The sequence below is a fragment of the Sminthopsis crassicaudata genome, chromosome 4 (assembly GCF_048593235.1).
Source record: "Sminthopsis crassicaudata isolate SCR6 chromosome 4, ASM4859323v1, whole genome shotgun sequence".
In the NCBI taxonomy this organism is placed as follows: domain Eukaryota; kingdom Metazoa; phylum Chordata; class Mammalia; order Dasyuromorphia; family Dasyuridae; genus Sminthopsis; species Sminthopsis crassicaudata.
In genome coordinates, this window is record NC_133620.1 from 5,438,589 (window position 1) to 5,461,322 (window position 22,734).

General features: G+C 59.8%; 1 protein-coding gene across 2 annotated transcripts in view; it reads right to left on the reverse strand.

The window, feature by feature from the left end:
* Positions 1-3,003: 3,003 nt before the first annotated feature.
* Positions 3,004-22,734, reverse strand: part of USP33 (ubiquitin specific peptidase 33) — a 48,401-nt gene continuing 28,670 nt past the window's right edge. The window contains exons 8-24 of one of the 2 annotated variants that reach the window (XM_074265604.1): positions 22,353-22,466; positions 19,504-19,582; positions 18,374-18,791; positions 16,439-16,561; positions 15,770-15,885; positions 14,179-14,351; positions 13,980-14,074; positions 12,842-12,875; positions 12,246-12,291; positions 11,951-12,131; positions 8,131-8,257; positions 7,177-7,346; positions 6,534-6,615; positions 5,999-6,107; positions 5,535-5,637; positions 4,748-4,816; positions 3,004-4,074 (exon numbers count right to left, since the gene is read on the reverse strand). In XM_074265604.1, the coding sequence (XP_074121705.1) occupies positions 3,917-4,074; positions 4,748-4,816; positions 5,535-5,637; positions 5,999-6,107; positions 6,534-6,615; positions 7,177-7,346; positions 8,131-8,257; positions 11,951-12,131; positions 12,246-12,291; positions 12,842-12,875; positions 13,980-14,074; positions 14,179-14,351; positions 15,770-15,885; positions 16,439-16,561; positions 18,374-18,791; positions 19,504-19,582; positions 22,353-22,466 (2,197 nt within the window). In that variant the 3' untranslated portion in view covers positions 3,004-3,916. The remainder of the gene's footprint in view (positions 4,075-4,747; positions 4,817-5,534; positions 5,638-5,998; positions 6,108-6,533; positions 6,616-7,176; positions 7,347-8,130; positions 8,258-11,950; positions 12,132-12,245; positions 12,292-12,841; positions 12,876-13,979; positions 14,075-14,178; positions 14,352-15,769; positions 15,886-16,438; positions 16,562-18,373; positions 18,792-19,503; positions 19,583-22,352; positions 22,467-22,734) is intronic. The other variant, XM_074265605.1, reaches the window with a different exon arrangement.

The window sequence follows — 22,734 nt, forward strand, 5'->3', positions numbered from 1 at the left end:
ACTCATGTCGTGGCAGAGAGCATATGGGAAAAGACAATCATTCTTGACTAACTGATTTTCCCTTTTTTCCCTGAGGATCCCACAGTACCCAGTCAGGACGAGGCTGACAGTTTTTATTTTCTGTTTTCTGCCCTGCTTCGTTCGGATTTCTGTCCTCCCAGAGCTCCTAGTTTAGATTTACACTCAGCAGGTTTCGTTCTAGATTAGTTCATCAACAACTTCAGCCTGAGAGTTCCTAGGACTCATTTAAGCAGGGGTACTGCCAGCCCCAAACACTCGCTTATGGGAGTGAGCTTGAGCAAGGCCTTTCTGGGTCTAAGCAGCCCCGATCAACGGGAACCTTGTGTCCTTATGGAATCACAGGTTCCACTTTAAGCTGAGGGTCTTCAAACTGTGCATACCCTTTGATCCAGCAGTGTTACTGCTGAGTACTTGAGGCTCTAAGCCGAGATGGAGCAGCCCTTTTTGTGGTTGTCCGATTACCTCTGTCTCCTTCCCCAAAGAAAGTAAGGGTGGGTCCGGATGCTGTTTTAAAACAAAGTCTTTATTGATAATAAAGCGATAGACAGGCATTTGGCCTCTAGGAAGGCCACGCTGCCTGGCAAGGGCAGGGGCGCCGGAACAAGTTGGCGGACACAAGGCAAGGACAAACCGAGTGCGAGGTTTACTGTGTTAGAGATTCCTTTTATGCATATAGAGATGTTATACAAGAGGCTCCGGAGAGGTTTGTAAATAAGAGAAGAATTTCTCAAATTCCCTTAATTATTTGTCTCCAGTTATCTCCTCACCCAAGACAGGAATTCCTGCTGTTATTTGTATCTTGGGCTATCTCTTTTTGACCTTGTCATTACGACTGGGCTTCTATCCCAAGGAAACACTACAGAAGGGAAAGGGGCCGGATGTGCCAGAATGTTTGTGGCAGCCCTTTGTGGAGTGTCCAGAAACTGCCCCTCCATTGGAGAACGGTTACGTAAATTGTGGTGCATGAATGTGATGGAATATTACTGTTCTGGAAGACACGACCTGCAGGAGGATTTCAGAGAGGCCTGGAGAGACTCACAGGAGCTGATGCTGAGGGAAATGAGCAGGACCGGGAGATCGTTGTACACGGCAACAACAAGACTATATGCTGATCCACTCTGATGGACGCAGCCTCTCCCACAACGAGGTGCTTCAGGCCAGTTGTTCCAATGACCTTGTGATGAAGAGAGCCATCTACACCAGCGCGAGCGCTGAGTGGGGGCCACTCTACAGCATTTCCTCCTCTTTCTTGTTTGCCTGTTTTTTTCTCCCCCACATACACACACACTTATTGGGGAGGCGATGATGTGATGCATGTGAAAATATTTAGAAGAATTGCACATATTTAACCTGTGTTGGATTATTTGCTGTCTAGGGGACCCAGGGCGGGGGGAAGGAGGGAAAAAATTTGGAGCACAAGGTTTTGCAAGTGTGAATACTGAAAACTTCTTGCTTGTATTTAGAAAAAAATAAAAATCTAGTATTATGTTTTAAAAATCTGACCTCAGACACTTCCATTATCCTGGGCAAATCACTTCACCCTGTTTGCCTCAGTTTCCTCCTCTGTCAAATGGGCAAGAGAAGGAAATGGGAAACTCCAAATGGGATCACAGCAAGTTGGACGCACTTGAAATGACTGAACAACAGAAAACCAGAATGAAATAACGTTCTGGGGCGGAGGGATGGAGGGAAAGCTTCCCAGAACAGGCCGCGGCCCTTGGAGGGGGCGACCAAAGGGAAGCTGGGCAGGGGGGGGCCGGAGAGACCCCTCTGTCCTCAGAGCCCGAGAGCGCGTGAGGACATTTGGGAAACCAGCAAAATGACATGAGAAGAGACGGAGCCGAGCCCCGGGTCCTGCATCTTCGGGCTTGGAGCGAGAGCGAGACGGTCTCGGGGTCCGGAAAGGAAGGGGGCCGCGTCCATCAGAATGGATCATCAGATAGTCTTGTTGTTTCTGTGTACAACGATCTCCTGGTCCTGCTCATTTCCCTCAGCATCAGTTCCTGTGAGTCTCTCCAGGCCTCTCTGAAATCCTCCTGCAGGTCGTTTCTTACAGAACAGTAATATTCCATCACATTCATACACCACAAAGAAATAAGGGCTTCTCACACCCAGGAGGGCGGAGCACGGACAGGGGTCGTCAGGAGCGGGGCTTCTGCCCGGGGTGTGGGCAGCGATTGGAGGGCAAAGAAAGGAAAGGAAGGGGCCTGCGTGGCCTCTGCCTCTGGAAGCCTTTGGCAAACACTCCACAGGCTCCCAGATGGCGACGTCCCATGAGATGGACTCTGACCCAGCCCCAAGCTGGCGGGGAGGCGGTGGGCAAAGAGGGACTATTTGGAAGGCTTGGGCACGTTACTCCCACGGGCACTGGGCATGTTACCTGGGGGGCACTGGAGATGTTACCCCAGTTACTAGGTGTGTTGCCCCAGGGGCACTGGGTGTGTTATCCAGGGGGTACTGGGCATGTTACCCAGGGGCACTGGGCGTATTACCTGGGGGCATTACATGTTACCTGGGGAGCACTGGTCACGTTACCCAGGGGCACTGGGCACACCCTCTGCCCATCTGCTGGGAGGGAGAGCCAGCAGCGGACACCTTGGCGGCCTTATCAAACTGACGCTCGGGAAGGACAAAAGTGAAAGCCGTCAGCAAACGGCTTCCTCGCAGCGGACGGATCTGATCCGGACAGCATCACATCTCGAGTGGCTGGGAGGGGGCGAGCCCACGTTTGCCCTTCTCCGTGCTTTCTTTAGGAACCCCCTCCTTAGGAAGGGCGCTAGCAGTGACAGCGAGGAGCCTCACACCTCTGTGGACCTCTTGGGAAAACTTGGGCACAAGAACAGCCCGCAGCCTTTGCTCTGCAGGGGCCCGCACCCCTGCCTTCCTCGCCCTTCCTGGCACCACGACCTCCACGAGCCTCCTGCAGGAAACCGACCCGTCTCCGCGCCCAGGGCCCCCCACAGACCTTCCGAAGACGAGGACTGTTTTTAAAAATCGCTTTATTGAGCTGGTTCAGAACGTCGCTGGAGCTGTAGCGGTAACAAGTGGTCCCTCTCCCAACAACCCCGATCGGCGCCATCCGACGTTCCCGAAGGGGTCACCGGGCGACGCGATCCCGCCGTCGACCCAGCTCCGGCCGTCACGTGACCGTGCCGCGGAGGGGGCAGGAGGCTGTTCGGGAGGACCGATGACACGCCAACCCAAGCTTCTCCAGGCGCTCTTCAGGGTGGTCAGGGCTATGGGTGCACATCACATACGGCATGCTCTCAAAAGAAAATTACCCTAAAACTTGCTAGCGATTGACAGGCGCCAACGCAGACGTGACGTTCTTGGGGCTCGCCAGGATCGACACGTTGACGTTGACAAGTCCAGGCAATAAGTTACATCTGGGGACGAGTCCATCCAAAGGACAGGCGTGGCCGAGGTCCGCGCGGGCGCCGCGGGGCGTCACCTTTCCTGAGTTGGGGCCCATCCAACCTTGGGATCACTGTGAAGGCCCCCCGGGGTCCGTTTCAGACGGGCGCCCCCAGCGGAGCGCTCCACGAGGCTCAGAAGCGTGGGATACGGGTTTGAGAAACATTTGAAAAGCCATTTTATTTTACAAGTCTACAAAGGACACTATCGGTTTCCACGTGGTACAAAAAGATCAATGACCTACTGTCCGCTGATTGAACAACCTCGAGCTCCGGAGCTTGTCCCTTTCCAAACGCGACATTTGAAAGATTTCACAGTAAATTATTTAGCATTAAAAGCATCACCTAGAGAGACGCCAAGCTGCGACACGCGTCCACGACTGTAATGCCCAGTGAGGGAAGGGGCGGGGGAGAAAAGCGAGGAAAAAACCATGCTTTCAGAGCAGCCATCTCGACGTGCGAGTGGAGCGGCCTCCCGCCGCTCAGAGGGCCCGCGTCTCCACCTCGATCTTCTCCTCCGTCTGCAGCGCGTCGGGGTCGATGGGGGCCACGGGCGGGCGCAGGATGACCTCAGGGCCCCCGCCGTAGATGGACTGCAGAAAGTGCCACGTCTCTTCAGAAATCTGCCCCGAGTCGGCCCCTGGGGAGGAGCACACAGGGAGGATTCTCCATGGGGGACCTTCGAGGTCGGGCCCCGCCGGCCCAAACAACCCAGAAAGTCTCCGATGGCTGCCTCCCTCGTGAGAAAAAAGGGGAGTGGGGGGGGAGGGGCAGGGCTGTCCAACCAACCCAAAGGCCTCGACTACTCAGAAAGGGGAAGTCCCACAGAAGCTTCTGCTCCCTCCCTCCCTCCCCCCCCACTTTCCACCTGCATTCGGACCCCACTCCTCAGTCCGATCCCCGAGAGTGACCCTGAAATCGCTCTGTGGACAGCTGAGCATCTGTCACTCCTCAGACTAGGAAAGAGCTGCCTGATGGTGTCTGCTCACCTGCCTGTCCAACCACCTGTTTACACGTCCGTCCGTCCATTCATCCTAACCTTCTCTCCATCCACCCATCTATCCGTCCATCCTTCTATCCGTCCATCCTTCTATCCATCCGTTCGTCCGTCCATCCCATCTGCCCACCCATCCACACCATGCAGGTGACCTTATGCCCATCCCATCCCCCTCTCCAACCTTCTATCCATCCGTCCATCCCCTCCCTCCATCCATCCCTCCTCGCCTTTATCCACGTAACCGTCCGTTTGCCCATCCCCCCACCCCACACAGCACAGCCCCCCACGTCACGGAAGCATCGCCGCCCAGGCTCACCTTGTTTGAGGAGGATGTTCCCGCCCTTGCTGACCGCGATCTTCGTGTTATCGATGGGCCCGGGGGGGTCTGCGGCAGGGGAGGGAGAAAGTCAGCTCTCAGACACGGCCCCCGCACTACGCGGGGCCTCCGGGCTGGGGGACGGGGAGACACGATCCCACGGGAGGGGAGTCTGCCCGCTGAGGGTCTGGGGGCTCACAGCTAAGACGGTCTCCCAAGTCTCCTGGTTCTCCCCTGCCCCGTGTCCTGGGCCTGGGAAAGCTTAATGAGGCCACAACCCGAGACCACTCACAGGGATTCCCGGGGGGGGAAGAGCCTTGGGCCCGGGATGCATGAAGGGGGCAGGAAGAGGCGGCCCACTCCGTCAGTCCCTAAATGCTCTCCAGCCGGCTTTCAAAAAGGCAAGATGCCCCAAAACCAGCCCCCGGGAGAGGAGCTGGACGTGCTCCATTTGAGGGGCACCTGAAGCCTGTTCGGACCCGGTCGTTTTTGGAGGAGCGGGGTCCCCTTTGCAGGGGGGCTCCCCTCTGGACCGAGGGCCATCAGCAATGGCAGCTCCCAACTCTCCCTCCGGGAGGGGCGGCGGGTTTCCCGGCCCCTCCTGGGGGCAGCCCCTCCCCTGATGCTCAGGTCCCCCCTCATTTCCAGCCTGTACAGTCGGCCCGGTTGGGTCACTGGCCAGAACTGTGCCCGGGCTGCCCAGACACCCTCTTCGGGACCCCGGGCCTTTGCTTTGGGCCTCCCGAGGCCGCGTGACCAGAGCCCCTTGGGCCGGAAACGAGCTCACCTCCGTCCTTCCCCTTGACGAAGCCTTCCCACTCTCGGAACCACTGCATGCTGATGCAGAAGAAGGCGGCCGGGGACTCCTCCTCTTGAAAGGCCCGGTTCAGCTGGGGGGGACCGACACGGCCGCTGCAGGGGCCGCCCCACCCCTGCTCACGGGGCTAGGGGGGCCCTGAGCCCTGCTATCCCACCCCAGCCTCCTCGATGGCTCCGGGGAGGAGAGGGGACCCCAAACCCTGCCATCCCACCTCCCTGCATCCTCCATGACCTCGAGCTCCTCCTCCTGCTCCTCTCTGGCCCCAGGTTGACCTCTCAGCCCTTCCGGCATCTCTGCAGACAAACCCCGGCTCCGGACCGGCCCTTCTCTCTGCCCCCACGTCCTAGCCGTCGCCAAAGGCGGCATTTTGGCCTTCCCGTGCCCCCCCTCCGCCCTGCCCCCGGCCTGGAAGGACTCGGGCCGGACTTTACCCGGATGAACATCTCCAGCTCCATCTTTCTTCTCTTTTCCACTTTCTCGGCCTCGATCTGGCAGGTGTGGCACACGTAGAGGTGGTTGACGGCCGGGCCTCCCCCGTACCTGAGCGAGGGATGGCCCCTGAGCGTGGGGGAAAGCGCCCCCGACGCCCACGGGGAACACCGGCCCCCAGCCGCCCTGCGCTCCCCCAACCCTCCAGGGGACGCAGCACAAAAACGGGTGGAGGCGCCGGGGGACGTCAGGCGGGCGGCCTCGCGACGCACGAGACAAAGCCGGCCCCGTTTTAACTCTGCTTAAGGGCGCCAAGGAGAGCGCCTAAAAATGGCCGCTCGGCTTCGAAGCACAAAACACCGGAAGAAACGAACCCAAACTGAGGCAGCGACGAGGGGCCCTGGACCCCTCCCCAGCCTCTCCTCTGGCCTGCTCCACCCCCGGGGCCTCACCCACTCCCTCCTGCTCCTGCCCTCTTTCTGGGCCTCCCTCTCCCTCCCCCCCCCCTCCCTTTCAGACTCAGAGGAGGGAGACTACCTGCTGTATAAATTGTCCCAGATGTTCTGAGGGAGCATCACTACGAGGTCCTCGATGTAGCCGGCTTTGCGTGGGGGGACCCCTGAGAAGAAGGGGATCATCAGAGGGCTGCCCTACGAGCCCCTGGGGAGGGGGAGGGGAGGCCTGGGAGCCCCCGGGGAGGGGAGGCCTGGGAGCCCCTGGGGAGAGAAAGAGAGGGGCCTGGGAGCCCCTGGGGAGGGGGAGGGGAGGCCCGGGAGCCCCTGGGGAGGGGAGGCCCGGGAGCCCCTGAGGAGGGGGAGGGGAGGCCTGGGAGCCCCTGGGGAGAGAAAGAGAGGGGCCTGGGAGCCCCTGGGGAGGGGGAGGGGGAGGCCTGGGAGCCCCTGGGGAGAGAAAGAGAGGGGCCTGGGAGCCCCTGGGGAGGGGGAGGGGAGGCCTGGGAGCCCCTGGGGAGGGGGAGGGGAGGCCCGGGAGCCCCTGGGGAGGGGGAGGGGAGGCCTGGGAGCCCCTGGGGAGAGAAAGAGAGGGGCCTGGGAGCCCCTGGGGAGGGGGAGGGGGAGGCCTGGGAGCCCCTGAGGAGGGGGAGGGGAGGCCTGGGAGCCCCTGGGGAGGGGAGGCCTGGGAGCCCCTGGGGAGGGGAGGCCCGGGAGCCCCCATTTCTCACCCCCGTGGACACAGAGGAAGTCCTGGTTGGAGATGGGGCCGGGCTCGGCGAAGGTCTTGAACTTGTTCAGCCACTGCCGGGAGACGTAGAACTGCAGGAGGCTCGGCTCCATGATGTTCAACAGGTTGGAGACGCGCCGGCGCTCCTTCTGAGCCTCCTCGCTGCTCTTCCTGGCCGAGACAGACCCTTCGCTGAGGGGGACGGGCCCGGCTCCCCCCCCCCAACGGGGGCTGGCGAGGAGACCAGGAACCCCCAGCAAGGCCGAGGCCTCACGCCCAAGTCCGGGCGTCCCTGGGAAGCGGCCGCTTTTTGCATACACCCAGACATACTTGCGTATACACACAGACAAGCGCGTATGCACAGCAGCACGTCTCATCCTGGGGGAGGGGGAGGTCGCTGGCCTCAGGCGTCAGCAGCCCCCCTCCTGCCCCCGAACCCCTCGTGGACCTTTCACAGATGAAGGAGAGGTGAGGCTTGTGTTCCCCAAGTGTCACAGACCAAGAGGGGATGGAAAAGCTGCCCCTCCCGCCCGCCCCCGGGGACGCTGAGGAAAAGGCAGGTCTCTGAAGCACAGGAAGCCTGTCTTGGACACTAAGTCCAGACGAGGCGCTGCTCTGCTGCTTGCCTCAGTTGTCTCCTTTGTAAAATGGGAGCCGAGCCAGCACCTCCCCCCCAGGGTCCCTCGGAAGTTGCCAGGCACTTGGCTCGGGACCTGGCCCACAGCAGGTGCTTAATGTATGCTCGCTGCTTGTTCTTAGGCAGTGTCTCCTGCATGGATGGGATCTCTGCTGGGGCTGGGGAGTGCTATAACCCCGAGAACAGGGCCCCAGCCCGTGAGTGCGGCCAGGTGGCTCGGGCCGGCCGTTTCCCCCTCCTGACCCGGCCCAGGGCAGCCCTGGATGTACATGGGGCCCAGAAGAGGATTCCTGCGCCCTCCAGGGGCCACGCCCTCACCTGTAGAAAAGCACGTAGGCCTCTGCATTCTGCACGGTCACCTCCGAGACCTCGGTCACGCTCTGGTCATCGAACTCGTACCACCGGTTATTGAGATTGTTGCGGCAGTAGGCGATGTAGTGTCCACCTAAAAGGGGAGGGGGGTTAGCGCCCAAAAGGGGGAGGGGGGGATGTGCCCCAGGACACGGCTCCGTCACGTCTGGGGGAAAACCTCTCACCCAGTTGTCGCGCAGCCCTGGGAGAAGCCACTTCTGCCCCGCCTGTCCTTTCTGCGCAGCCCCCCTCGGACCAGAGGACTAAATTCGCGTCTGGTCCTTGGACGGGAGGGATTTCTCCTGGCTCAGCAAGCAGCAGCTGTAAGCATTGGGTGCGTGCAGCAGCCACGTGCCCCAGAGCCTGAACCATGTGCTGCAGGGAGCCGGGGGCCCCCGCCAGGGGCTTCTAGCAGGAGGCTCTCCCCCGAGAGGAGCCCAAGAGGGACGGCTACCCCGGCCAGCTCCGGGTTCTCTGGGCCCAGGCTCCGGCCCAGGAAAGCAGGCACGCAGCCAGCCCTGAACTCGGCTGAGGAGGCGAAAGCCGTCTCTTCGGCCCCGAGCGAGTGAATCAATGCAGCTCGGACGACTTCTCTGGGGGCCTTGGCGAGCACGGGGAGAAGCCCCGCCTCCGTGCGCCGGGCCATTTCTAAGGGTGGCCAGATGGGCACAAACGCACTCGAGTGCACCCGGCCCTGCATAAACCCAGGATGGCGGCTGGAGCACAAAAGCCCCAAGGCCGTGTCTGCTGGGAGCAGAGTCTAGCAGTTACTCTATATGGCACGGGCCAACATGGACTAACACGGGCCCACAGGGGTTAGCACAGGGCTGACACGGGCCCACACGGGCTGACACAGGCCCACACGGGCCAATAGGGGTTAGCACAGGGCTGACACGGGCCCACACGGGGCCACAGGGGTTAGCACAGGGCTGACACGGGCCCACACGGGCCAATAGGGGTTAGCACAGGGCTGACACGGGCCCACACGGGCCCACAGGGGTTAGCACAGGGCTGACACGGGCCCACAGGGGTTAGCACAGGGCTGACACGGGCCCACACGGGTTAGCACAGGGCTGACATGGGCCCACACGGGTTAGCACAGGGCTGACATGGGCCCACACAGGCCGGCACGGGCTGACACGGGCCCACATGAGCCCACAGGGGTTAGCACAGGGCTGACACGGGCCCACAGGGGTTAGCACAGGGCTGACACGGGCCCACACGGGGCCACAGGGGTTAGCACAGGGCTGACACGGGCCCACACGGGCCCACAGGGGTTAGCACAGGGCTGACACGGGCCCACACGGGCCAATAGGGGTTAGCACAGAGCTGACACGGGCTCACACGGGCCAATAGGGGTTAGCACAGGGCTGACACGGGCCCACACGGGCCCACAGGGGTTAGCACAGGGCTGACACGGGCCCACACGGGCTGACACGGGCCCACAGGGGTTAGCACAGGGCTGACACGGGCCCACACGGGTTAGCACAGGGCTGACATGGGCCCACACGGGTTAGCACAGGGCTGACACGGGCCCACACAGGCCGGCACGGGCTGACACGGGCCCACATGAGCCCACAGGGGTTAGCACAGGGCTGACACGGGCCCACAGGGGTTAGCACAGGGCTGACACGGGCCCACACGGGCCCACAGGGGTTAGCACAGGGCTGACACGGGCCCACACGGGCCAATAGGGGTTAGCACAGGGCTGACACGGGCTCACACGGGCCCACAGGGGTTAGCACAGGGCTGACACGGGCCCACAGGGGTTAGCACAGGGCTGACACGGGCCCACACGGGTTAGCACAGGGCTGACACGGGCCCACACAGGCTGACACGGGCCCACATGGGCCCACAGGGGTTAGCACAGGGCTGACACGGGCCCACAGGGGTTAGCACAGGGCTGACACGGGCCCACACGGGTTAGCACAGGGCTGACACGGGCCCATACGGGCCCACAGGGGTTAGCACAGGGCTGACACGGGCCCACACGGGCCAATAGGGGTTAGCACAGGGCTGACACGGGCCCACACGGGCCCACAGGGGTTAGCACAGGGCTGACACGGGCCCACACAGGCCAATAGGGGTTAGCACAGGGCTGACACGGGCCCACACGGGCCCACAGGGGTTAGCACAGGGCTGACACGGGCCCACACGGGCCACAGGGGTTAGCACAGGGCTGACACGGGCCCACACGGGCCAATAGGGGTTAGCACAGGGCTGACACGGGCCCACACGGGTTAGCACAGGGCTGACACAGGCCCACACGGGCCAATAGGGGTTAGCACAGGGCTGACACGGGCTCACACGGGCCCACAGGGGTTAGCACAGGGCTGACACGGGCCCACACGGGCTGACACGGGCCCACAGGGGTTAGCACAGGGCTGACACGGGCCCACACGGGTTAGCACAGGGCTGACACGGGCCCACACGGGCCCACACGGGTTAGCACAGGGCTGACACGGGCCCACACAGGTTAGCACAGGGCTGACACGGGCCCACACGGGTTAGCACAGGGCTGACACGGGCCCACACGGGCCCACAGGGGTTAGCACAGGGCTGACATGGGCCCACACGGGCCCACAGGGGTTAGCACAGGGCTGACACGGGCCCACACAGGCCGGCACGGGCTGACACGGGCCCACATGGGCCCACAGGGGTTAGCACAGGGCTGACACGGGCCCACAGGGGTTAGCACAGGGCTGACATGGGCCCACATGGGTTAGCACAGGGCTGACACGGGCCCACAGGGGTTAGCACAGGGCTGACACGGGCCCACACGGGCCCACAGGGGTTAGCACAGGGCTGACACGGGCTCACACGGGCCCACAGGGGTTAGCACAGGGCTGACACGGGCCCACACGGGCCACAGGGGTTAGCACAGGGCTGACACGGGCCCACACGGGCCAATAGGGGTTAGCACAGGGCTGACACGGGCCCACACGGGCCGGCACAGGCTGACACGGGCCCACACGGGCCAATAGGGGTTAGCACAGGGCTGACACGGGCCCACACGGGTTAGCACAGGGCTGACACGGGCCCACACAGGCCGGCACGGGCTGACACGGGCCCACATGGGCCCACAGGGGTTAGCACAGGGCTGACACGGGCCCACAGGGGTTAGCACAGGGCTGACACGGGCCCACATGGGCCCACAGGGGTTAGCACAGGGCTGACACGGGCCCACACGGGCCCACACGGGTTAGCACAGGGCTGACACGGGCCCACAGGGGTTAGCACAGGGCTGACACGGGCCCACACGGGTTAGCACAGGGCTGACACGGGCCCACACGGGCCCACAGGGGTTAGCACAGGGCTGACATGGGCCCACACGGGCCCACAGGGGTTAGCACAGGGCTGACACGGGCCCACACAGGCCGGCACGGGCTGACACGGGCCCACATGGGCCCACAGGGGTTAGCACAGGGCTGACACGGGCCCACAGGGGTTAGCACAGGGCTGACACGGGCCCACACGGGCCCACAGGGGTTAGCACAGGGCTGACACGGGCTCACACGGGCCCACAGGGGTTAGCACAGGGCTGACACGGGCCCACACGGGCCACAGGGGTTAGCACAGGGCTGACACGGGCCCACACGGGCCAATAGGGGTTAGCACAGGGCTGACACGGGCCCACACGGGCCGGCACAGGCTGACACGGGCCCACAGGGGCCGGCACAAGCTAACAGGCCTATGCAGGTGCTCTTGCATACCTTGGCTCACACCTCAGCCAGAGAAACCCTGGGGAGCCCATCCCCCTCCGTGGCCATGACGCCGCTGTACTCACTGCTTGCGGTGCCGTGGTGACAGATGACTGACAGAAGGTCATAGGTCACAATCTGGGCCGGGCTGTCCTTGGCGAGGAAGGGCTGGAGATCCAGGCCCTCGAGAGGGAAGGACACGTGGGTGCTGATCTTGGTGGAGAACATGAGCTCGTGCCTGAACCTCTTGAGGTGGATGCACAAGATCTGCAGCAAGAGGCCCGGCTGTTACTGGGCGGGGCGGGGAGAAGGCCCTCCCGCACCCCCAGAGGGACAGGCTGGCAACCGCCCAGGGAACTGGGTTCAAAAAGTGCCGCCTACCTCAGGGAACTTCTGCACCTTACAGAACTTGACTCCATTTCTCAGTCTAAAGAAAGAAGGGGAAATCGGCTCAGGAAAGGCCAGGAGAGGGGCTATGTGGAACCCCAAGAGACAAGCCACCCGGCAGCTGGGTTGCAGTGGGCCAGAGTTGCTGTGTCCCCTGACCACTGGACCACACAACCCCCGGCTAGGTTACAGAGAGCTACCACTGGGGTCGGGGGCGCTGTGGAATTAGCCAGATCTTCTCCTGGGGCCCCACTTCAGACACACGAGGCACACAGCCCCCCGCGTCTCCTGGCCCACTCCCTGCCTTCAGACCCCGGGCCCACAAGCTCGTGCCAAAGCCATATCCAAAGTCCTCCTTGGCCTGACTCCCCTTGCCCTGGGAATGCCTTGACAGCCAGAGGCCTGGCACGCCCACCTACCCCTGGACCTGGCAACTTGGAACACACTGGCTCCATGAATTGGGGACTTGGCGCCTACCCGCCTGCCGCTAAAGGTGGGAACTTGGCGCCCACCCCTACCTCCAGGACCGGGCGCTTGGCGCGTGCCCGCCCACCCACCTGACGTCTGCAGACTCGAGCTCCCCCACTTACTTTTTGCACCGTTCACAGCTGTACATGTTGTCACCTGCAGACAGAAAATGTCAGATTCACTCTCTCTGTGACCCCGGCGGGGCCAAGTCACTCAAGAGCCTCCAAAGCCCCTCTTGCCTCAGTCCACGCCGCCCCTGAGGCGGGGCAGAGGAAGCCTGGGGGGCGGCCCCAAACCCAAAGCGCCCTGCTCCAGTCTGTGGGCCAGAGCCCGCCTCCACCTGGAGGCTTGGAGGACAAGAGTGGGAGGCACCCCTTGGACCACGAGATCGGGATCCATATCGACCAAACACCACAAACCAGTGGCCGTGCTGACCGCTGGGGAGACCATCACAACCCGAGCGGGCGTGGTGATGGGGGCGGGCACTGGGGTCTGCACGCAGGGTCAGGGGGAGGGCAGGGGCTCCCCCTCCTGCCTCGTGAGTCGAGGGTGACGTGGCTGTGAACTGGCATGCTCAGGGAGCCCAGGGGACATAGACCGGCCCAACGGAGAACAAGCCTCGGCTGGGCGGAACCCGTCAGGTTAGGCAGGTCCACGATGGATCAGCTCCAAGGTTCTGGCTGGAGGCTCCTCTTCTCTTACGGGTCAGTCCCTCAAGTGGGGATAGAGCCCAGACTACCAGAAAAGGGGGGGAAGGAGGAGCAGAGAAACTAAGCAAAAGAAGGGGGGCCACTCATATAGGACAGATTCAAGAAAGCGGGGCGCCAATCAGAAGAGAGGGGTTGAGAAAAGGGGATGAGACCCAAGTCAGAGCTAGGAGTTCTGGTACTGAGGAGACGGTCCGAAGAAGGCCACTGCTGCTTCCCTGAGGAGAGCCCCCTGCGCCTTTGCGACAGACCCCCCCCAGAGCTCCAGAAGTGCCCCCCATTTGCCAGAAAGGCACAGAACGCCCTCAATCAGAGGCCGGAGCGACAGTGACAGCTGATGGCTTCTTTGATTTCATGGGACCAGCAGTAAAGCCAGACGAGCAAATAGCGAGAGCGTGGAAGCCCCGCGCCGTCCCTCCACCAACGGGTGCCCGGGAATGTCCACAGCCCAATAGAAGTCCATTCTGCCCCCGGACCAGGCTCCCCAGGCCGGCTTCCCAACACTCCGCAAGCTCCGAGGCGGTTTAAGAGAAAGGTGAGAGAGTCGCCTTACCTTTGAGCTCGTCTCTGGCGAAAAAGGCAGCGAGACAATCTTGCAAGGTCACTACTGGACCCCAAAACCAGCTAGGGACACAGGAGACAACAAACCTGGAAAGTCATTGACAGAAAAAGAAGGGCCAGCAAGAGGGATGCTGGTTAAGCAGAAGCTTCAAGGGCCCTGACCAAGCCTGCCGCCTAGAGGGGCCACCTACCTGCGCAGGTACTCCACCAGGAGGGCGATCCAGCCCTGGGGCGCGTATGCCTCCCCGCAGGAGCCCGCCTTCACCATGGCGGTGGGGTGGCTTGCCGAGTGCAGCCGGGCCAGGTCCTCCTTGCCGGGGATGGGCAGGGACAGGTCCTGGAAGGTCTCCAGAGTCACTGACACCTGCAGTGGCAAACATGGCACTCAGGTACCTGCTCTCCCAGGGCCCCGAGGGGGCCATCAGGGAGCCCCGACGACTTCCATGTGGCATTTGGAGCCAGGCTTTGGGCCAAGCGCTGGACCCTTAGGACACATCTCCACCAAAGCCCCAGCACGTGACTGGAAGCCAAGTCCTGGAGGGTTCTGACCCTGGGCTGCAGAGCAGTGAGGAGGGAGCCCAACTCCGAGCCAAGGGCAAGCTCACTGAAGGCAGGCAGAGGCTCTCCTGTACTGAGCAGCCCTGCCCAGGTCACTCAGCCATAGGGGGACACAAGTCTGGGGAGCGGGCAGTGGGCCCAAATAACCAGTAGAAGAGGAGAAGGAAGGTCGTGGAGATCCTGTGCCCATTCTCTTCACTTCTACTCCTCAAGTGACTCTGGCTTGTCTTATTACCCCGCTAAGGAGGCATCAGACCTGAATGCAAGAGCCGCACCTGACTATCCAAAGAGAGCAGTCTTCCACTGAAAGGGCAAACGGTAATGCCGAAAGCCTACATTCCTGCTTTCCTTCCCCAAAGGCTGTCACCCCCCGAGTCTGGGGATCAGAAACCTTTGCCCGCACATTGTCAGGGCTCATCCTGGCGACCTTGCAGCACTGTCTCCTTGCTCTGGCCCAGGAGGCCTTAGGCTGATTTAACTGACCCAGCGTGTGCTGCTAAAAACACATCCTTTTCCCCAATACTAAACAATCCTCCAGGATCTAAAACAAGGGCCATTCTCTTTGCTACCCTCTTGGCTAACCCTTCCCCATCTTTCTATGACTGGCCCCCTGCTTTTATTCCTCTGCTTATCCCTACCTGGTTTTGAGGCTTTCCAAAGAGAAATGGACATAATGGAATCTTCCTTGTTGCCGTTAGGTTAACATCCATTTTAACAATTTAGCTGCTATGCCCCTGGATGCCCGTGCATGTGCACTCATACACCGTAGTTGGAGGTCCCTCTGAGCACAATATAAGTCCAAGAATGACCCTCAACACTTTCTAATTGAGCTTTCTAATCTATGAAAGTACGGTAACTTTTCGCTTTCAGGTTTTTTTGTCTCAGTCTCACAAACATTGGACTGAGTTTTTAAATGCACTCAATGTCACTATCTCTGGATATAGGGGAATTCAATGTACTTCTTCTTTGGGGTGAAGGTTTTCCTACAAAACTCAGAGACAAGAAGAATTGAAAAACTTGGAGAATTCTGTATGTTCATCCAGTTCCTCTTCTATATCCTGCTGTTACTTAGTTATAAAGGCTCAGAAAGAGAACTTCCATAAAACTCTGTGTAACTTAAATGCCCTGGCAGGGGCTCTCAACGGAGCTAAGACCCAACTCCTTTGGGGGGAGGAAGCTAGCCCTGCGGGGATGTGTCCCCCCCAGCCCACTGTCCACACTCACCCGGTCACAAGTCAGACACTGCACAGAGCTCACGATCGTCCCATCAAAGATATCCGAAATGACACTCCGGTACCGCTTTTGCTGTTTCTTCCTCTTGGGAGACGAGACTGGCAGCGCTAGGACACAGAGAGGAGTGGCGACTGTCCCCCATCAGTGCCTCAGACGCCACCTCCTCCAGCCAAGAGCCTTGGGCACAAAGCAGGCACCACCCAAGATGGAGGAAATAGCAGACAGACCCCCAAAGGAGTCAAGATCAACAGGCTTCCATCTCACCAACTGACCTTCCCCACTCACTATTTGAGAGGCTTCTGGCAAGATCCTTCCCTGCTGCCTGCCTCAATTTCCCCATCTGTAAAAAGGGTGGTTCTCAGAGTTTGTAAGGTGCACTCTAGAAATACCGGCCCTATGAACCGGCAGGATAACCTTGGACACCCCCCTGCATTCAGCCTTCTGGGTGCGAGGTCCTCAGCCTCTGGAATCTCCTGAGCCAGACCGATGGCTGCTAAAGTCCCTGCAGCCTCCTCATCCATTCTCATAACAACCCCATTTTACAGATGAGAGCACTGAGGCAGACAGAGGGGACACACAGCAGAGATTTGAACCCATGGGTCTCCAGACTCCCAGCCTGTGCCCTCAGTGCCCCCAGGACCGACGTGACGTGTTGGTTACCTCTTTTGTGGCCGGTTGTGGTTCCTGACCACAAGGAGCTCGATTTGGGAGGGCTGGTGGACAAGCGTGGAGGTCCTTCACTCAATGGGAGATGGTCGTTGGAGTGAATATCAGGAGTGTGTTCTGGAAATAGCAAATGTCTGTGTCAGAAGCAAATCTGACAAGGAGTCAGGTTTCAGAGGCTTGTCCGGGGAAGACCCAGCTCGGAAAGGGCTCCCCTTGAGAGCCTGGGCAAACCTTTTTTTTTTTTTTTAAATTAATTTTATAATTATAAAAAAAAAATTTTTGACAGTATATAAGCATGAGTAATTTTTTAAAGTAATATTATCCCTTATATTCATTTTTCCAAATTTTCCCCTCCCTCCCTCTACCCCCTCCCCTAGATGACAGGCAATCTCATACATTTTACATGTGTTACAGTATAACCTAGATACAATACATGTGTGTAAATGCCATTTTCTTGTTGCACATTAAGTATTAGCTTCCGAAGGTGTAAGTAACCTGGGCAGACAGACAGTAGTGCTAACAATTTACATTCATTTCCCAGTGTTCCTTCTCTGGGTGTAGTTGTTTCTGTCCATCATTGATCAGCTGGAAGTGAGTTGGATCTTCTTTATGTTGAAGATTTCCACTTCCATCAGAATACATCCTCATACAGTATTGTTGTTGAAGTGTACAGCGATCTTCTGGTTCTGCTCATTTCACTCAGCATCAGTTGATGTAAGTCTCTCCAAGCCTCTCTGTATTCCTCCTGCTGGTCATTTCTTACAGAGCAATAATATTCCATAACCTTCATATACCATAATTTACCCAACCATTCTCCAATTGATGGGCGTCCATTCATCTTCCAGCTTCAAGCACTATGAAAAGAGCTGCCACAAACATTTTGGCACACACAGGTCCCTTTCCCCTCCTCAGTATTTCTTTGGGATATAAGCTGGGCAAACCTTTGAGAGGTCGCCCTCAGAGGCAGGGCTGTCCCGTGCCTCACTGGCCCACAGGCTGGATATATCCTGCATCCCCCTTGATGAGAGGTAATGGGAGGGGGGGGCAGGGAATAAGGAAGTAAAGCTGGGACCCAAAGGAGAAAGGAGAGGGAGAGAGCAGGAGGAGGAAGAAAGGGATGGAGGGGTGGACAGATGGAAGGAGGAAAAGGTGCAGAATGAGAGGGAGGGAAAGACAAAAGGAGGGAAAAAAGAAGAGGTGGAAAGAGGGAGAGAGAGGAGGAACGGAGGAAAATGAAGGGATGGAGAGGTAGAAGGAGGAAAAGAAGAGGAGGTGGAGAGAGAGAGAGAGAGGAACCAGGCAGAAAAGAATTAAGGAGGGCTCTACCCAAGAGTCATCATCCCCCCAGGCTGAGCGCCCACTGTCAGTATGGCTGGCCCAGCCCGTTCCCTTTCCATAATGGAAGCACTCCAAGATCACTGGGAAGGGGGACGTGCCGTGAGTTGGGTCACTGAGGGCCTGTGTATCGTGGGCTCACACTGGGCCAGGGAGCTCAGCACCCGAGGGGGCATCATGGGACACCACGCCCCTGGCCACCTGCTGTTTCCTTCAGCCAAGACTGTGGGCTGACCCGCTGAAGCCCAGTCCCTATTCCTCGCTGCTCCCAGGAGTCCCTGAGGCTGAATGCAGGCGAGGGCAAGGCCGGAGCTTTTCCGGCACCTATGGGCCTTGGTCGGCACCGGGATGGGACCCCTCAGGGGCCAGGCACACCCAGAGATGCCTGGGTCACCCGAGGTCACCTTGGCTTCTGCTTAACTACACAGTGGTCCCCCTCCTGGTTCCCGTTCCCTCCCTTCCCCCTCTTGCCAAATTCACACAAGGAGGTGACTCTGTGGAAGGGTTCTCCCGGTGGGCCACCCGTGGCCCACCAGACTCGCGGCACCCCAGTCCTGACCCTAACTGCCACTCCCTTGACCCCTTCAGGCTCACCTGAGAGCCGGCTGTGTATCTGCACTTTGACGGTTTCCTGGCTGTTTAGAATGTCCACCATCTCCGACAAGGTGTCCACGTCTTTCTCCATGTCTTCCTCGGGACTCTTGGGGATCAGCTTATGACCCAGGGCTTTCTCCTTCACCATCCCGGGGCTGGGATTGTTCTCGTCCTCCTGGATTAACATGGCGGTCTCCATGTGGTCCTCCATCAGGCCGCGGGAGCCCGTCTCATTCTCAGCCTTGTCGCTGCTCCCACACGATTCACACGACTGGAAGTCCATCTCCGAGGGGCTCTTCTCGTCCTCCATGGCCTCGTCAACCGGCCCGGGAGGGGCCCCGTCCTCAGTCTCCATGACCTGCTCTTTGAGTTCCTCATGAAGCAGGTCCATTAAACACCGGAGGAATTCCTGGGCATCCTGGACAGAGACAGGGAGAGAGAAAGCCTGGTGGAGCGTGTGCAGCGTCAGGCTTTTCCAATCTAAGTCACTCTCATCTGTAAACTGTCTCAGTTTCCTCATCTGTAAACTAGAGAACCACAGCAGTCGACAGTGCCCCTCCCCCAACTCTGTCTGAGGGAGCAGGCTCACCAAGAGCTTCTACCAGACCCAGACTCCCAGGGAGCCCCTCTCTAATCCTCAGGACGGCCTGGAGGGGAAGGGGGGCTCCTGAGGGCGCATTCAGCCGCCTGCCCTGGGGTAAGGGGCGCTCCCGGGCAGCCCTAGAAAGCAGTGACTGATGTCAGATGAGAAATGGCCCGAGTCTGACGCTGCTGAGACGGCAGCTGGCACAGAGCAGGTGCTTAATAGATGCTGACTGAGACGCCCACTTCCGCAATAATGAAATCAGAATTTCATCACACTGCAAACAGAGGAGGCTTCTCGGGCATCCGAGATTCACCCGCACGTGCGGTGCGAAGCCTCGAGCTGTTTCTGCTTCGGGACCGCTTTGTGGAAAGCCTTGGACCCCAACCTCAGTAAAGTGAACCAAATGTCTCAGTGACCTTGAAAAGCAAAGGCCAAACGGCAGAGAGCGACCTCCCTTCCAGGGAGAACCGCCAACAGTAACGTTCTCAGAGGAGGAGAAGCCCACGAATCTCATCCCCAGATGCCATCAGGGCGACCCACTTACCTGCTGGGAATAACCTCGAAATGTTGGGTTCACAGTCTTAATTCCTTGAAATAAATTGGTTGGGACAACAGATCCAGGCCTGGGAAGGAATAGAAAAAAATATATTTGAAATGGGCACATGACCTGGGTCCCGGGGGAGGGAGGGCCCGCACAGGCCCCATCTCGGCAACGCAAACCGCCAGGTGAGGAAAGTGATTTGCGCCTTCCACATCCTCCATGGAGGTGCCAACCCCTGCCTGGAATCTACGTGGAACACGAAGCCACGGCCCTAGTTCTCCCTAGGGCAAAGAACGCGTTTGGAGGACAGGAAGGAAATTTCTTCTGCCTTCAAAGTGGAGGTCAGTGACAGAGGTTGCGGGGGACGCCTTCAGGCCGGACCTGACTCCAGACACAAACACAGAACCACATCCGGACAGGCACCAACGCTGCTCAACCCTGGGTCCCCTAGGACCCACTGTCTCCTGCAGCCCTGGCTGACAAAACCCGATACAGCACAGAAAATGTTCATCTGTGGCTTTCTGAGTCCTGTTGGCCCAGGGCAAGGAGGGCCAGGGTCTCGCTCCCCAAACTTCTTTTTCCTCAGACCACTGGAGGAACAGAGTTGAGAATAGCAAAATGAGAAGGCGTGTCCTTTCCTGCCCATGAGGGATCGCCTCGGTGACACTGTGGGCCCTCTGTGGCCCCCTCCGGGGCTCCCGGCAGGGCGGTCTGCGTTGTCTAGGGGCAGCGTCACTCCATCACGTGGCGGGTCCCTCAAGGGCGAAGTCTGAAGCTCTGCCCGTGCCCGATGCAAACCGGAAGCAGTTCTGCTTTGGCCAAGCTGTGAGCTGGGCTTCCCCATCGGAAGAGGGGCCAGAAGCTTGCTCTTCCCCGCATCTGTCCCCGGGGAGTCGGGCCTGCTGAGGACGAGGGCAGAGAGTTCCCAGCCACACGCCCTTCTGAAATCATGGCGACATTCTCTGTTTTCATCCCAGAGTAGTCGTGGCTTTTCAGTTTTCAACATTTTTCTTTTTTTCCCCTGAGGTAGTTGGGGTTAAGGGACTTGTCCAGGGTCCCACAGGTAGGAAGTGTTAAGTGTCTGAGACCAGATTGGAACTCGGGTCCTCCTGACTTCAGGGCTGTGCTCTACCTACTGCACCACCTAGCCACCCCCTCAATCACGGTTTCTTTATGAAAAATGTGTCTTCCGTGAGTTTGTGCTCACGCTGAATTGCCGGCCTGGGGGAGGTTGACTCGGAGCCACGGGCACGAAGCCTGAAAGAGCGCGGACACTCCTCCTACGAAAACCTCAGCTTTCCATGTGTGAGGACGCCTCTCCCCGGCCAGTGGGCGAGCCAGCCATCCCTTCGCTCCTGGCTCATTTTCTCCTTGGCTTTGTGTAAAGCCGGCAGAAGGCGCGCCGGCTCTCTGGTCCCCGAGATCTGTCAGGAGCACACGCTCCCCCTGCTCTCCCTCCTCTTCCCCCCTTCACCGGCTTTCTAAGCCCACCCAGCCTGGGCGGTGAGGCACATTGCCACCCGGTCATTCTGCAAAATGGAAGCCTCACAGTCCTCCCACGCCGGCCTACGGGCCCCGGGAGAACGTGGAGGCCGCCCACCTGCAGACACCTCCCAGGAGGGTTCGCGCACTGACGGCCTTGCTCACCCCGTGGCGCTTGGTCTTACTGTTCCCTGAGGGGCTCCCTGGCTGACTCTTTTTGGAATGACGAGGAGAACCAGCAGGACGTCAAGTACAAACGGTGGCGTCCAGAGAAAATCTCCCCTCCTGACCCCTGCACGCCCCCTGGGGACGGAGGCACCGAGGTTCTTCCCGCCCCAGACCCCGGGCTTTGGGCAGTCCTACAGGGAGCCAAGAAGGGCGAGAGCAGGCTGCCGCCCGGCTGGCCACTGGCCCCGGACTCCTAGGAAGCCCCAGATGCCGACCTGAGGCGCGCTCACCTTTGGCCTCTGCGGGGGAACAGCTCCCGTGGAGAAGCCCTACACCTCCCAAGGCCTCTCTGGGACAGGGAACACAACGGTTTGGTCGCCCACGTGGCTCACGCAGAGTCAGGGCAGAAACCGTGTCTACGTGGAAAGGAGGAATGGTTCCGGCCAAGTGCTGAACGCCGCCCCATTACATCTCAGGGGAGCCCCAGGATCGGGAGAAGGCAAGGCAAGTAAGACAAGTAAACTGAGGGCCACAGAGGGACTAACTCCAAACCAGGGCGTGAAGTTGCCACCACCCTACACTGTCACCCCCACACCAAAACTCCAGGGGACAAAAGAGCCGCCTGTGAGCCATGGCCAAAGGCGACTGCCCGAGAGGCATCAGGGAGCTCGCGCAAGGGGCCGAGGGGCAGCGACCTGCAGCCGGAAAGGGAGAAGACTCCCGGGACGGGGGTGGATGCTCTGGACGACCTGAGGTCCTGGGGGGTCAGCCACCGGCAGAACCAAGGGAAAGTATTTGTGCTGCCAGCCGGCCTTCCGTCCACGCCACATCCTCATCTCGTGGTCACTTCAGGCCTCAGCCATGAGCGCCGGAGGCGCAAGGGAGGCCCACGGAGACCCGGCCAGAGCCCGATTTCACACAGGTCAGTGACCATCAGGAGACAGCCTTCCTTCGTGCCTGGAGGGCTTGATTTCAAGCATCAGAGAAATTAAAAATGGGAAACGTCATGTCTGGTGCGGCCACCCCCTGCCGAGGTCACACTGACCGTAGGGAAGGGTTACCCCCAATTCACACTGACCACAAGGGGGTCACAGTGACCAGTGATACCTGACTGTGGGTCACTGTCCACGTGACCTCCCAGGGTTAGAGACCCAGCCCGAGAAGCCCCCCCTCCCGCCGTGACCCCGCTGCCCGGGACGTACCTGCTCTTGTGCCAGAGCTCTGTCATCAGCTTGAGATAGCTCTTGCAGATGGCCGGTTTCTTGTCTGTCCGGGCCAGTCCTCCACAGTCAAGGAAGAACTGGGTCAAAGGCGGACTGATTTAAAGGAAAACAAAGGGGAGAGAGCCGAAGAGCAGTGAGACCCTGGCCTCTGGGACACTGCCCGCCGCCCCCGGTCAGCAGGCGGCCCCACCCAACGCTCACGCGCTGCCGCCCTCCGCCTCTCTCTGGGTTTCCAGCACTTAGCGCAAAGCCGACCCTCAGCGGGCAGAAGGGCCCCGTCACAATACAGGTCAGAGGGACCCGCCAGGGGCCCGGGAGAATAAAGCCACGGCGCCAAAGGCAGGCTTTTCAAATCGTGCCC